General features: G+C 36.4%; 3 protein-coding genes across 3 annotated transcripts; 1 reads left to right on the forward strand and 2 right to left on the reverse strand.

Moving 5' to 3' along the window:
- Positions 1 to 2,379: 2,379 nt before the first annotated feature.
- LOC114762963 (protein RRP6-like 3) lies at positions 2,380 to 8,721 on the forward strand. The gene is made up of 12 exons (XM_028952559.1): positions 2,380 to 2,602; positions 3,245 to 3,486; positions 3,581 to 3,679; positions 4,070 to 4,153; positions 4,311 to 4,397; positions 4,689 to 4,825; positions 5,014 to 5,191; positions 5,283 to 5,327; positions 5,876 to 6,378; positions 6,454 to 6,928; positions 7,175 to 7,845; positions 8,340 to 8,721. Exons 1-12 carry the CDS (start codon positions 2,380 to 2,382, stop codon positions 8,407 to 8,409), a joined length of 2,814 nt encoding a protein of 937 aa, XP_028808392.1. The 3' UTR covers positions 8,410 to 8,721.
- A 1,573-nt stretch (positions 8,722 to 10,294) lies between these two features.
- Positions 10,295 to 10,672, reverse strand: LOC114762970 (uncharacterized). Its single transcript, XM_028952568.1, has one exon. The coding sequence runs from the start codon at positions 10,670 to 10,672 to the stop codon at positions 10,295 to 10,297; it is 378 nt and encodes a 125-aa protein (XP_028808401.1).
- Positions 10,673 to 12,005: 1,333 nt separating this feature from the next.
- LOC114762971 (uncharacterized) lies at positions 12,006 to 12,720 on the reverse strand. Its single transcript, XM_028952569.1, has one exon. It carries the CDS (start codon positions 12,718 to 12,720, stop codon positions 12,247 to 12,249), a length of 474 nt encoding a protein of 157 aa, XP_028808402.1. The 3' UTR covers positions 12,006 to 12,246.
- Between the last annotated feature and the right edge of the window lie 1,013 nt (positions 12,721 to 13,733).

The raw sequence follows: 13,733 nt of genomic DNA on the forward strand, positions 1-13,733 counted from the left end.
ATCTTATAAATATATATAAATATTATTATTTTATTAATTATATTATCTTATGTATTATTAATTATGTTAATAAAAATTATTTATTAACAATTTATTCCTTCAAATTCAAATATATCATAAAATATATTTTTTCTGTAATTATCATATTAACTTATGTCTTTTTTAGTAATTGTACATGTAAAAAGTGCTTCTGGTAACAACTATCCAAACCTCTCACTTCTCATAATCACTTTTTCACAAAATCTATTCTTCAAAAAATCTATTCTTCCCAAAATCTATTCTCCAGAAGTTATTCTTCAAATCATTTTGGTTACATCCAAACATCCTTATAAAGAAGTATGCTCACCACAGGAGCTATACAGGAAGAATAATAGCTAGCCTAGCTAGCTAGTATTTGAGCTTAATCTAGGTGGTTGGTGGTGAGAGATTCTGTGTGCCATCACTTATACCATTTCATTAGCGTCCAACCCCTTTAATTAACATGGTTTTGAGGGCTCGTGTGGGGCCTTCATGATTTTGTTTAATGCAATTATTAGCACCTAACTTTTCCTCTTGTGAGTTAATTATGCTAATTCGTAAACAAACCCATGTTACTCTGCTTCGTCGCCTTCGTGTTGACCAAACCCCAAAAAGGTTACAATAATATATTTAGTTGAACTAACCCGGCTACTCAATTAATAACCAAGGGGGAAAATTAATCATCTCATATCACTATTCTAACTACCTTTTCCACTTATTTCGACATGACGCTCTTCCAAAGATTAAGAGGTTTGTAAGTACATATGGAATATTTAAATTAATCAGAACGTCCCCAGTAAATTAAATTAATTGTACGCATTGGAGAAATCATGGGCAGCACGTAAGGGCACGGAGAGGGTTTCAAATGAAGTGATAATTATGAAGTGGGTTGGAAGTAAATGTCATTATATGTCACTGCCAAGAAAGTAGAGAGCAGTTTTCAGTAAAAGGCTCAATTCTATTTTCTCTTGAACTTTCCCTTGCGTCCACACGCTTGCTTCTATAAAGGCCTAAAAGGGCTTTTTATTTTTCTTGACCGATCTCGCAAAAGGCTCCTCCCAACGCCACTCTCCCCACATTAAGCCAGACATCACCCTCTTACATTTCCCCCCCTTCCTCGGTGGCAATCTAACTCTTCTTGAAAGTGACATCCTGGATGCACAAAACCTTTTGGATTAATTTTACTTCAAACAACTCACAGGTGTTGCTCTGATGAGAGAAGCTTTAAAATGCATAAGATCTTGAATTTGAGTTCGTATGTAAAGAGTCACATCAAATTTTTATAATGTGATGAACCAATATTTTAATCACTACTGGAAAAAAGTGCCTACATTTAATATCTGATAGGGCCTTGAAATAGTACTTAGCAAGAAAAGAATTATACTACTTTAGTTCTTAATGTAAGATTTCGTTTGACTTTTCTTTTAGTCATAAATATGAGGCCTCAATCCACTTTGTCTATCATATTTATTTATTTTTTTACGATAGTCCTTTTAATTGTGGTAATTCTAGCCAATAAACTTAATTAGCAAGGATATTTTAGAAAAAATAACACTTATTTATTACAAATAACTAACTTAACTTAGTTTCTTAATTTACTCAAATTAGTCAACTAACTTTTATATTTAGGAGCAGAGGTAGTATTAAATTTAGTTTGGCAATATTCAAATATGATTCTTCAGATATTCATATGAAAAAATACTTCACACACACTCCTTTCACTGGACGACTCATAAGTGGTCTGCAAGCAGAAAAAGAACAGTAATTAATGTGCTGGTTTCTTGCTTCATGTTCCATGACCTGCATCGACCTCATTCCCTGAAACAGTGCTGCCAAGCACAAATAGAAGTCGACAGTCTAAAGAATCTCCATTCAGATTTAACAATCCTGATATCACGTAACCCTTAATGTGATATCCAATGCATCAACCAAATTTCAGATTTCAACCCGTGCTTCATGTCTAAAAGCTGACTTCATGAATGAATTTGTTTTCTTCACACATTTGTTTAACTGTTTTCCCTCAAATTATTATACGCCGTAATAATGACTTTATTAATCATTTAATACTTCAATTATTTGATGAAGAGTGGTTCGGTATAGAATTTAGGCCTTCCTTCATCGCAGCCCAATTATCTTCAGCTAAACTGGTCCTTAGACTCTGAGCCTATATTCGTTTAATAGATCAGTGTTTTTTGGGCCTGAATAGATGCCCACATTTTACTTCGCCGCATAAGCCCGCAACAAGACCGCATGTTAGTCGCGGCGGCGGGAATTGACCGCCTCCGATAGTGTGTCTGTACGAAAAACCGGAGCTGGGCGGGGCTAGCTCGAAGAAAGCGAAGAAGAAAAAAGAGAAATAATATGGAATATGGATACAAGATGCGAGTGGCTTTTGCGATCGCTTCTTTGGCGGTTGTGTCAATCTACTTTACTGCTCGGTACCGCAGTCGGCGTAAGCGGAAGAATCCGCCAAGTTTGTGTTACTTACATGCCGACCCGAAGCCACAGTATGCTTTTAAGCGAGTATTAGCCGATAACTCGTACACTGCGTTCAAGCACTTGGAGCTCAACAACTCTAGCGATGGTACATTTCTTGCGCTTTTTAATGTACAATGGCGTCACTTTATTTGATAACCAGAGAAACTGAAGGAGTTATAGATGAAGTTTATGCGTTTATTCATTAAAAAAAATTCTGTTCTTAATCCTGCTGCTCAGTTAGAAATTGCATGGGAGACATTATTTTAAACTTAATTTTTCTTATTTTGGTATGCTTCCAAATCTCCGAGGCTAGCATTTCTGGATGGAAAGCAACGAACTTTTTTTACCAGTTGAACTATTTTGAAATTTTTGAAATAGCTTGGTCCGGTCAAGCAAATAAGCAGTCAGTCCACAAACGGTAGAATATGGTAAAGCTATTGGAAATTACTTACAAAAGAGAAGTACCTAACAGCTTCATTTCAATAATTCTGCTAATGAAAATAATCCAGAAAAGGCTAAATTTTATGTTATTAGTAACATTTAGACGACACTGCTAAAGACATTGTGTTGGTTGCAGCAACGAGTGTTCAATTTTTACGTGGTGGAAAATTTGATACCAATAAACTCATGTGAAGCTTATTCTTTATCTGCGCAAATAACGAGACGGGCATTTCAATTTTAACCTCAGCAAGTGCTTGCTTGGTGAACGTATATTTTGGTTAAGCTAAGTTTATTGTTGCTTTCACAGAGAGGGCTTCAAACTCCCATCCTTTTGAGGCAGAGATTACAGCCTTATTTAAAGACCCTCAGCCTCAATTAGAAATCAGTACTGAGATTGAGGAGCTGAAGAAGAAAGATACATATGTTTGGATTGATACAGAGTTGCAATTAAAGGAGCTTGTCGATGTATTAAATAAAGAGAGGTTCTTTGCTGTGGACACAGAACAACATACTTTGCGATCTTTTCTTGGGTTTACAGCATTAGTTCAGGTCAATTTATGCTTGTCCTAAATTCTCTTATCTGATATATGATCTAATTTTTTTGGGATCAATCTTTGATGTATACATTTTTTATATCAAGCAGATTTCTACACAGCTGGAGGATTATTTGATTGACACAATTGCCCTGCATGATTTAATGGGCATTCTTCGCCCGGTTTTTGCAAATCCTATAATTTGTAAAGTATGTAAGTTATTTCTGTCATATGTCTGGAATGTTCAACTATATAGAACTCGGAAACATGTATTCAATTGTATCTGCATGAAATTATCTGATGAAAACTATTATCTACTTTAATAATTGCGTTTCGTGAAAGCTGTATTGCACTTATTCTGGTAATAATTTGTGAGAATTGTTTATACCTCTGTTTGTGTTTGTTGGAGATTATAATAAAATCAATCTCCTGCCTTCACCTAATAGCTTAAATATTTAAAAAAAAAAGCGGTTATTAACATATCTTAGTGGGCGTGGATGACTCCTAGTTCTCTCGGGATTAGATTTTGTTATTCATTGATTATATTCTAGAGTTGATTTAAAAGTCTGTGTTTTAATCATGTGAAAATTTGTGGATAGGTGTTTCATGGAGCTGACAATGATATTGTCTGGCTACAGAGAGATTTTCATATCTACGTTGTTAATCTATTTGATACCTCAAAGGTGAGATAACCAAGTCGTGCTAATGTCATTGGATTCTATTTTAGATGCCATGTACCTTGTAGAAATGTCTTCGTAAGCATGATAGTGACAAGAAAAGGTTGCATTTTCTCATGGTTTGGCACCCTTTATTCTATCAATTTGCATTCCTGTAATGCAGGCATGTGAAGTGCTGTCAAAGCCACAGAAATCACTCGCTTATCTACTTGAAACTTATTGTGGTGTGACAACAAATAAATTATATCAGGTTTGACCTTGATCATGCACGATTTTCCTCTATTGAATGAATTGGTTGTCCAAGCCAAAGCTGTAGATAAGTTAAATAGCGCGGATTTAACATCTAAGGCTCTTTTTTTATTGATTTATCTGTAGTGTACAGCAGGTTACCGTCTCTAGAGCAGAGACAATTTCCGTTTTTGGAAATTTTTTAATTGGAGGCTAGATTGGCTACCTTCTTGGCTTGCTCCTTCTACCTACTTCTCTGTCTCTTCTTGTTTTTCATTTTCTTCATTTTTCTTTTTTCAAAATTTAATTGCAGCGTGAAGACTGGAGACAACGTCCCCTCTCAGCAGCAATGATACATTATGCACAAACAGATGCACACTATTTGTTGTATATTGCAAATTGTTTGATCACTGAGCTCAAACAACTGGATAATGGTATGCCTTGTTTGATGTTGTGAGGAATGAGACCAAAAAAGTGGAAGTCCAGAATAACTGTTTTGATTTTTCCATTCAATATGAGGCTTATTAGCAAGTTGCATTGGCTGAAGAGCTTTCCTTTACGTTTTGTCTACTTGATTACTCTTTAGGACTTGACTTTCTGAAATTTGTTGCATCAAAATTCTGAATTTATGGTATCAGAAAACTCTGCTTCGATGACAAATTCCATTTTCTTCGAGAGGCTGGTCGACGTTCCAACATGACTTGTTTGCAACTCTTCACAAAAGAGATTGAAGCTTCTCCAGGGGAATCTGCTGCGTTATCATTATTTTCACGATATGTGAGTGGTGAGAGTTCTTCAGTTTCCAGTGAAACTCAGGTTTGCTTCTTTCAGCACAAGTTTGAGGTAGTGTCTCTTCAGTTTGCTATATGGTTCTAACAGACGAGCTTCTTCTTTTTCTATAATTCAGTTTCAGAATCTTGTGAGGCGACTATGTGCATGGAGAGACCTCATGGTAAGTTAAAATTTGTATATGTTCCCAAAACATGGCTAAAATTTAAGAATGGTTCTCCTACTCTAAGGATCAGTATTTCTCGACTCTGTTGATTGACTTGATGAATAGGGATGGCTAGTACTATTCACCTTAACACAAACAGAGAACAGGCAGGACATCATCTTTTTCCACCACACAGGCGTAATCTCCGTAGCCTTAAAACGCCTTGATTTTCTTATACAACAGAAATAATATTTGATTTTGCTTTGAGTATTGAGTTCCTGGAAGTTTACATGTAGTTGACATATTTTTATCAGAAAACTTATTTATTTATTTGTTCATATAATTAGTTTGGTATTTCATTGCTAAAAAAACGGAAGTTACATTGGTATTTCTATGTCACATTGGTTGTGATATTAATCTTCTATTACCACCTTAAGTTTTATATCCCTAATGAACAGACTCATAATTCTTGAGGTCTACATTTTACTGTAGAGTTTTAAAGGTATTCCACAAGGAAATTGCTTATAGGTTGATTGGTTTGTTTTGCTGTATATTCATCTTTCCAGGCTCGCGTCCATGATGAGAGCTTGAAATATGTATTACCAGACCAGTCAATTGTTGCTTTGGCAAATCAGCCTCCGGCAAGTGACTCGGAAATATGCAGTGTCATAGCTCAGGCTGATATAAATATAGAAATGGGTGTCAATTCCATGTTCTCTTCTCCATCTCCTATCGTTGGCAGCCACCTAAGTGATGTCTATGATTTGCTTACAGACAATTTAGGTAACACCGAAGATATTTATTCAGTAATTCTTCAGAAGTGCCTTGGTCCAAATGGGAGTTGTCCAATTTCTCTTTTTAATTATTCTTTGTTGGTTAGCAGTAATCTGAGACCTATGATAGCCTATAAACACCATAGTGTAAGAAACTCAAAACAAGTTTCTCGGAAGGCTTCTCGAGATTTGTTTGTTCAGAAATTCTCTTGTAAATCTCCTGTTTATCATAATTGTCGGATTTATGCTAATGATGGGCGGCTGCTTTGTTACTGTGACCGGAAGAAGCTTGAATGGTAGGTGCACTTTTCACTTGCTTCTGTTCTATTTGTAAAAGAAGTCGTTTTGCTGATTCATCTTCTATTTTACAGGTACCTCAGTCGGGATTTGGCAAAACTAATTGATGAAGATCCACCTGCTATAATGCTTCTTTTTGAACCAAAAGGTCGCCCAGAAGACGAAGACAATGATTTTTATATCCAGAGCAAGAAAAACATATGTGTTGGCTGTGGTGAAGGAAATCACTACTTGCGGTACCGGATAATCCCATCATGCTATAGAATACATTTTCCTGAGCATTTGAAAAGCCATCGTTCTCATGATATTGTCCTGCTTTGTGTGGACTGTCATGAAGTCGCCCATGCTGCTGCAGAGAAATACAAGAGAAAGATAGCAGCTGAATTTGGGATTCCTCTCTATGTTCAGAGGGTAATTGATCCAGGACGAGCATCTGAAGTAGCCTCTGAAGAGGGAGGTGTTTCTCCCTTGCAGTTGCGAACGGCTGCCATGGCTCTTCTGCGCCATGGACCAAGAATGCCTCCCAATCGCTGCGATGAACTGACTGAGGTATGATCTCATTTCTGTCTGTAAGCATTTAGTAAGATTCATGGTTATCACAGACCCTACATGATGACACATGGTCTTTTTGAGTGTTCAAGCGTGATTTCTAAATTAGGCTCTCTTTTTTCCTTGATTTATATAGTTATTAACTGATTGTGATTGTTTAGAAAAGTTCTTAAACAGCTTTTTTTTTTTAAAAAAACACTAATCTATAAGCATGGGTATTTGACATCTTTGTGATTTTGTTTGCAGACTGTGAAGAGGTACTATGGAGGAAGGGAGATATCTGAGGAAGATTTGGAGAGAGCATTGCTAGTTGGCATGAGTCCACACGAGAGAAGACGATTTGAGAAGAAGAGAGGATATTCATTTAAACATTTAAGAGGTGCTGCTATGGAGACAGTACAGGAAAATCATGGTGATTGCTCACCCACAATGGGAGTTCTGGACACATCAAATTTAAATGCTCTGGATGGTTCATCTGCAAATAAAGCAACAGGCAATGGAGAAAGTAGAGAGCTTATTACGGTAAAGGATGATGCTGGAAACCCCAATGCATCTTCTGACGCTGGAGTTAACGGAGCTGCCTCTGCTATCTTAACTGAACATGTGAGCACAGATAAAAATTCTGGTTCTAATGAGTTAAGTACCTCTGCTGTAGATCCCGATGATAGCTGTCTAAGCAGAAGGGCTCCAAATGGAATTGATGACTTATCCCCTAGAGATGAAGAGTCTGCTGAAGCGAAACATAATCCAAAACTGTCACTCTTAGGACATGGACCACATGGAAAGCAAGTTGTTGAACATTTACTGAAGGAATATGGCGAGGATGGCATTCGTCAGTTTTGTCAGAGATGGAGACAAGTTTTTGTTGAATCTGTCAAACCACGGTTTCTACCTGCTGGCTGGGACATAAATCACAGGTACTTTAATTATTAGATAATGATCTGTTCGTCTGCTTAGTTAGTAGCATAAATTGTTGAAGTGGCGAGCATTTAGTCTAGAGGTGTATTTGCCTCATCTTGAAATTGTGGGAATACACAGTTCTAATTTAAGAATGTCTATTGTTTGTTGCACCGTCTTCTCCCCTGTTATTGCTTCATCTGCTTGGAACTATCCCATCAGTCGTATCTCATGATGTGTTGCTGCAAATGCTTCTGAGTTACTGTTTTGTTCTTATAGGATGCTATCGTTCTATCTCAATTTGCAGGCTGCAGCAGGTGGAATAGTTCATTTTCTTTTTTTTTTTTCATTCTCATTTTCTTTGTATTTCCCCCGCTTCATAGCATTCATGATTGGGAGCAAACATGCATATAATTCCAGTTATTCATGATGCGCTTACAATATGATGCCTAGCAACTGAATTATTATTAACCATTTGTTCCAAGGGTTTGACGACGGACAATGTTTTTGCCAGTGGCAGAAGGGATTTCGGTGAATTCAGTGTCTACAATCCGCTCAGACAGACATCTGCTGCTGGCACGTGACTTGCAACGACCTTATTTTGGGACCTCCGATGCTACTATTTGTTCGTATTTGTTGCCCTACATTCTTGCCACCTTAGGTTATTTACAGGGGCGGAACTTTGAAATACGATGGCAAGTTGTACAAATTTCTGTGTCCTAATTGCACGTATCAGTAACTTGATATGGGAACAGGCTACACCGAGTTAGGCTTTAGCATCTCAAGTTCTGCCGATTTAAGTAAATGAGTTCAATCCGTTTGTACTATTTACATATAACCATCTTTAAATAAGCATGTTTAACGAGTTAGATAAGATTTTATTCCATCAAGCTCAAGATTTGCAGCCTTGGCAAATTTGGAAGGAGTGTCAGGAGAGCTTCTAAAGAGGATGGAGAGTTCAAGATGATTATGGGAGCTCAGACAAAGGAAAAACTTTGGAAGTAACACATGAGGGAACGTCTAGAGATAGCAGGCTAGCGTTATGTTTTCAATTTCTCTGCCGAGGGGTTGAAAGAGGAAAAGAAGCAAGGTAGAAGTCAAAGAAACGATAGGCCTAACTCTTATGTAGCCGTCTAGCCGATAGCCATTGAGCTAGTCGAGGTAAAAGAAATGTTATTAGAGGCTGGGATAAGTTCACCGATTCAGAAAAGAAAGCCAATTAATTAACCATGTCCATAATGATCTTGGGTTTGTTTGAAGTTCTGTAACTTTAATCCATTCACACGTTATTATAACATGATATATGAAACATACGGACAAATGTCATATTATGAATCATCTCGATATCGTCTTATTTTTAGGTGTCTGGAAAAAATCTTTTTTAAAAATACATTTTTAAAAATTGAGATTAAATTTTTTCTGTAAAAATATTTTTAAATCTATACCTTGGTTTCTATCCAAATACTGATAAAATCAAATCATAATTTTAAAAATACTTTACGACATACAAAATAAGTTTATAAAAAAATTGCCTTGTTTTATAAAAAAATACTTTTAGAAAAACACTTTTGACAACCAATGGATCCTGTGAGCAAACGAGCTTGTTAGATAATCCTTCTTTTTTGTAAATTTTATTCCATTTTATTTATTAAATGAACTTTCCAAGTCCGGCCACGTAGGCTAAAAGTTAAGATTGGAGACAGTAATTGCTTGCTATGTTTCATTCACAAACAGTAAACACCCTCCAAGGGCATAGGCCATAGCTCTTTCCTTTCATATCAGATTTATCATTTATGTTCCCAAATCCCGATCTAAGGAGCAATCAAAACTAATAATCGCGTGGAAATAACTTCAAGGGAGAATTACAATTAGATCCCACCTAAAAGAATCAAATACAAAAAGATTTTTTAAAATTATGAAATTATTCTGAAGTTCTAAAAAATATTTTTGCAATAAATTTTATTTATTTGATTATCAAATTACTCTTTTTTTTTAGTTTACATTAACAACTAAAGAAATAGTTGTTGATAATTTAAAATGTCAAAATTCACAATACATTTTCTTAACATATCACATCCTAAATTGTAAAACCAGTCATTATAAGTTATCAACTCTTTCAGTTATCAATATAAATTTTTTTAAAAAAAACAATAATTTAATAATTAAACAAATAAAATTTATTGTAAAAATTTTTTTTAAGACTTTAAAATAATTTTATGATTTTAAAAAAAAATTTGTATTTAATTTTTTTAGGTGAAGCCTAATTACAATTTTTTCTAATTTCAATGCACAAAATTGGGACTTCTGCAATTTTATTATTAATCTCAGTTCTCTATGAGTATTTTTTTGCCATACATAATTCGAAGAGCCAAGAGGGCAGGGCCCGGACATCTACAAATGTAGATAGACTTCTCTGCATTCTACAACAAAAGAATTGCCTCAGTTTTTCAACAAAAGGGACAGCCATAATTAATTAGTGACAACAACGTCATTATTAAACGAATCGGTGATGAGATCGGGCAGATTCAGTGTTAGATTGGAAGGGGCAGCGGCAACAGACAAAACATACTTGGAGGCCACGAGCTTCTTCCTTTGAGGGCACCGTGGACCGTAGGTCCTCCCGGCAAAGAGAGGGGAACCCTCGGCGACGTTGATCTGAGGCTGACCATCAGTCGAACGCGAGGAGGACGGCGGTGAGTTGGGGCAAAGAGAGATCTGGCAGAGGGAGCTAAGCCGGTGGGATCGAGCACTGATTCGGGAGTCACGGATGCGGGCGAGAGCTCCGGGTTTAAGAAACTTGTGAAATTGATCAGCTCTTCGCAACTGAAGATCTCTAGTTCTGATCATGATGAAGAAGAAGAAATAGAGAAACTAAAATTGAGAAGTGAGAAGATAAGAATGGAAGTGAGTGAGGAAGAATGAAGCTGAAGAAGGGGTTTGGGGGGATTTTAATAGAGAGAGAGGCGGGAAAACAAGTGGAGGGAGAGGGAAGAGGGAGGGAGGCCATGTGATGCGTCAATGGTTATGTGAGAGAGAATTTTGTTTCGAAATAGGGGAGAGGCGCGCGAGGGAAAACGAGGGAGACACCCAAATAGGGTTTTGCCAGACAAGTGACGCGTGTCCTTTTTTGGTTTTTGGGGGGGGGGGTGGGGGCCTTTTTCTCCGCTTTTGGCGACGGTGAATTTCAAGATTAAGAGCACGCCATCAAATTAATTTCAATTAACTTTAATGAATCATTCTCTGTTTCTTCAACTACACGCATTGTTTGCCGCCAATAACGACTGAAAAAACTTACCCATTGTAATTATTCTTGGCTTTTCTTTTCTTTCTATTGCCTTTTTAAATCTTTAAATTAAACTTAAAATGCTTCAATTTCACATATAAAATTATATTTAATACATATATATGTATAAATTGAATTGTATCTGCTGTTGTTTTATCGCACTTACTTAGATCGGGATGGAATAATGAAATTTTCAAGCACTGCTTGTATGTGTGCGTGAATATATTTATGTAAGGAGGGGCTTTAGTTAAATGAATATATAAATAAATCTAATCGAATTTGAAACTAGATGTATCCTGGCGATGCTCTATAGGCAGTGGCTGGATAAGAGAATTATGGTCATGAGGGCAAGGGGAGAGTAAAAGGGAAATTACAAAATGATTGTTTTGGTGCTATGAACAGCTCATCTCTCTCAAATTCTTTTAAAGTTGTAAAAAATAATTTTAAGATATACAAGATAACCGTGTAAAAAAAGTTTTAAATTGATTTGCATAAAAAAATTTTAAAAAGCTAAATCAGACATCCTGAAGATTTTTCTACAAGTGAATTTGATCTGGTTTGTAACATTGAGTTATTAGTATATGTGTCTTTAATTGTTTTTTTAAAATACGTCTAAGTTACTCTCCCGCACCCATGTGAAGCCATGTTTATGTGATCAAAGCACCCTCATGCTTGTATCCAATTTTAATTTCACTCTCGTTCTTCCTACAAAAAGAAAAATCTCCATAAGATGGATTGGTAATGGCGATAGGCCTCTGTGGGCCCAACACACAGATGCTCCAATTTTTTCCCTGTCTTTAGGCCAAGATCAGTAGTTATCTTGATTGGATGATTTTGAATATGCATAAGACGTACAGGCGACGCATGTCTTTCAAAGATCACAAAATTCATTGGCCGCCCAGACAAAATAAAGGACAATTCGTTCTTGAACAACACATAGAAACCATGAACATGCTGAAAGTCACAAAGGCTCAATCCTTTTACATTCCTCTACTTGTCAAAAGTTGGAGCTGCTATGGTTCATTATGACAAGGAGCTCACTATACATCAAAACGAGAACCAAAAAGGAAGATGGTCATTGTTTACAAGAGAGTCAGATTTTTTGGTGACTAGTTATATCACACTACATACTTCATATTCACAACTGATCCTCCGGTATGCTTTCTAGAGTTGGCCTCCAAGCATTTATGGCTCCGCCATCATCTTCTGCAATAACTTGACAAGTTCTGCCTCTTCCGCTCAGTTTCACAGAACTTAGTAATTGCTCCAGCGTTGTGTGCTGAGACTCCTTCTCATGCCTTAATATCCTCTTTAACTCTTCCTGAGTCACCACCAGTTTTATCCTCACAGATCCACTTCTTCTGCAAATCTGATCTTTTCTTGTTTCTTCATCTTTCTGCAACTCAAACCTCACCTTCTTCCCTATCTTCTTCTTCTTCTTCATGCTGCTTTCTTCAGGCGGCATTGCAGCAGGATCAGACTGATCGAATGAGGAACCAGATGAGATCGTCTTTTGCTCAACTTCTAATGAATCACCGGGTTGCTCGTCGTGTAGGTCGTCATCGTCTTGGGCTGATATCTGGTTGTTTCTGGTGATCAAACAGTTTCCCATGTGTGAGTGATGAAGAAATTAAAGATGGCAGAGAAGGAGAAATATGGGAAGCATATAAATACAGAATAAGCACATGGATTGTCCTGCGGTTGCGCCGGGTATATTTGACATAAATAAAGCGAGATTCTCTCTCTCTCTCTCTCTCGCTCGAGACCACCACCATCCTTGTATCCAGCTTTTTCATTTGATACCCTTTTTGTATTTTAGTCTTCACTTTTATTGTTATTTTAATTAATTCTATAGCCGTCTGTTACCTTTCCCATTAAGCTCTCATTTTGCGTTATTTTCAGCCATAATTAATGAAGACCCATCTTCTTTTGTGAGAGCTACCTTTGGTTATTGACAAACAAATAGAGAAAGACAGAGGTAGTGAATCGATCGACGAAACACGAAATTACGTAGTTTCCTTTTATAAAAAAAAAAAAAAACCAAGATATAGATCATGATAGCACATTATTGGCCATTTCTATGCAAATTAATGAAGCTTGAGTTGAAGAGATTGCATTTGGACATTACCGCGTTATCGTCAAAAGATTAATATATATAAAATAAATAAGAGAATAGTCCAAGAAGTAATTAAGCATGTTTGATTATTGATTACATGTAAAAACAAACCGAAAGAAAAAGATAATACGAAAGCCCTCTAATCACTGCTCAAAATCCGGTTCATCTCCCTCGGCGTTATTCAGCACCACTACATGCACGGCTAATTCTTGCCTTGATTCTCGATGACACTGTTTTATCACTTTCTTCAATTCCTGTCCCCTTCTCGCATTTTACTCCTTCCAATCTTGTATTGTAAGTTACAATTTTTAGGATAAGGCCAATCTTTTTTAATAAGTTACACTTTATATATATATATATATTTAAAAATTATATTTCATTCTTTCTTTTGTGTAGACTCCCTCGGATCTATTTCTTATTCCTTTCCTATCCCTCTCTCACCCTCCCTCTTCGTAAATAATGGTGTCTTATTTGAAGGGAAAAATTCTTACATATTTATTGCTTTTAAT

The sequence above is a fragment of the Neltuma alba genome, unplaced genomic scaffold (assembly GCF_004799145.2).
Source record: "Neltuma alba isolate B1F8T4 unplaced genomic scaffold, ASM479914v2 tig00011249_pilon, whole genome shotgun sequence".
Taxonomy (NCBI): Eukaryota; Viridiplantae; Streptophyta; class Magnoliopsida; order Fabales; family Fabaceae; genus Neltuma; species Neltuma alba.

Bases quoted from the DNA above. Each gene is read 5' to 3' on its own strand.
- LOC114762963 (XM_028952559.1), top strand. From the start codon at position 2,380: ATGGAATATGGATACAAGATGCGAGTGGCTTTTGCGATCGCTTCTTTG. The intron at 3,487-3,580 runs GTCAATTTATGC...TATATCAAGCAG, and splicing joins GGTTTACAGCATTAGTTCAG to ATTTCTACACAGCTGGAGGA. The intron at 6,929-7,174 runs GTATGATCTCAT...TTTTGTTTGCAG, and splicing joins GCTGCGATGAACTGACTGAG to ACTGTGAAGAGGTACTATGG.
- LOC114762970 (XM_028952568.1), bottom strand. From the start codon at position 10,672: ATGATCAGAACTAGAGATCTTCAGTTGCGAAGAGCTGATCAATTTCAC.
- LOC114762971 (XM_028952569.1), bottom strand. From the start codon at position 12,720: ATGGGAAACTGTTTGATCACCAGAAACAACCAGATATCAGCCCAAGAC.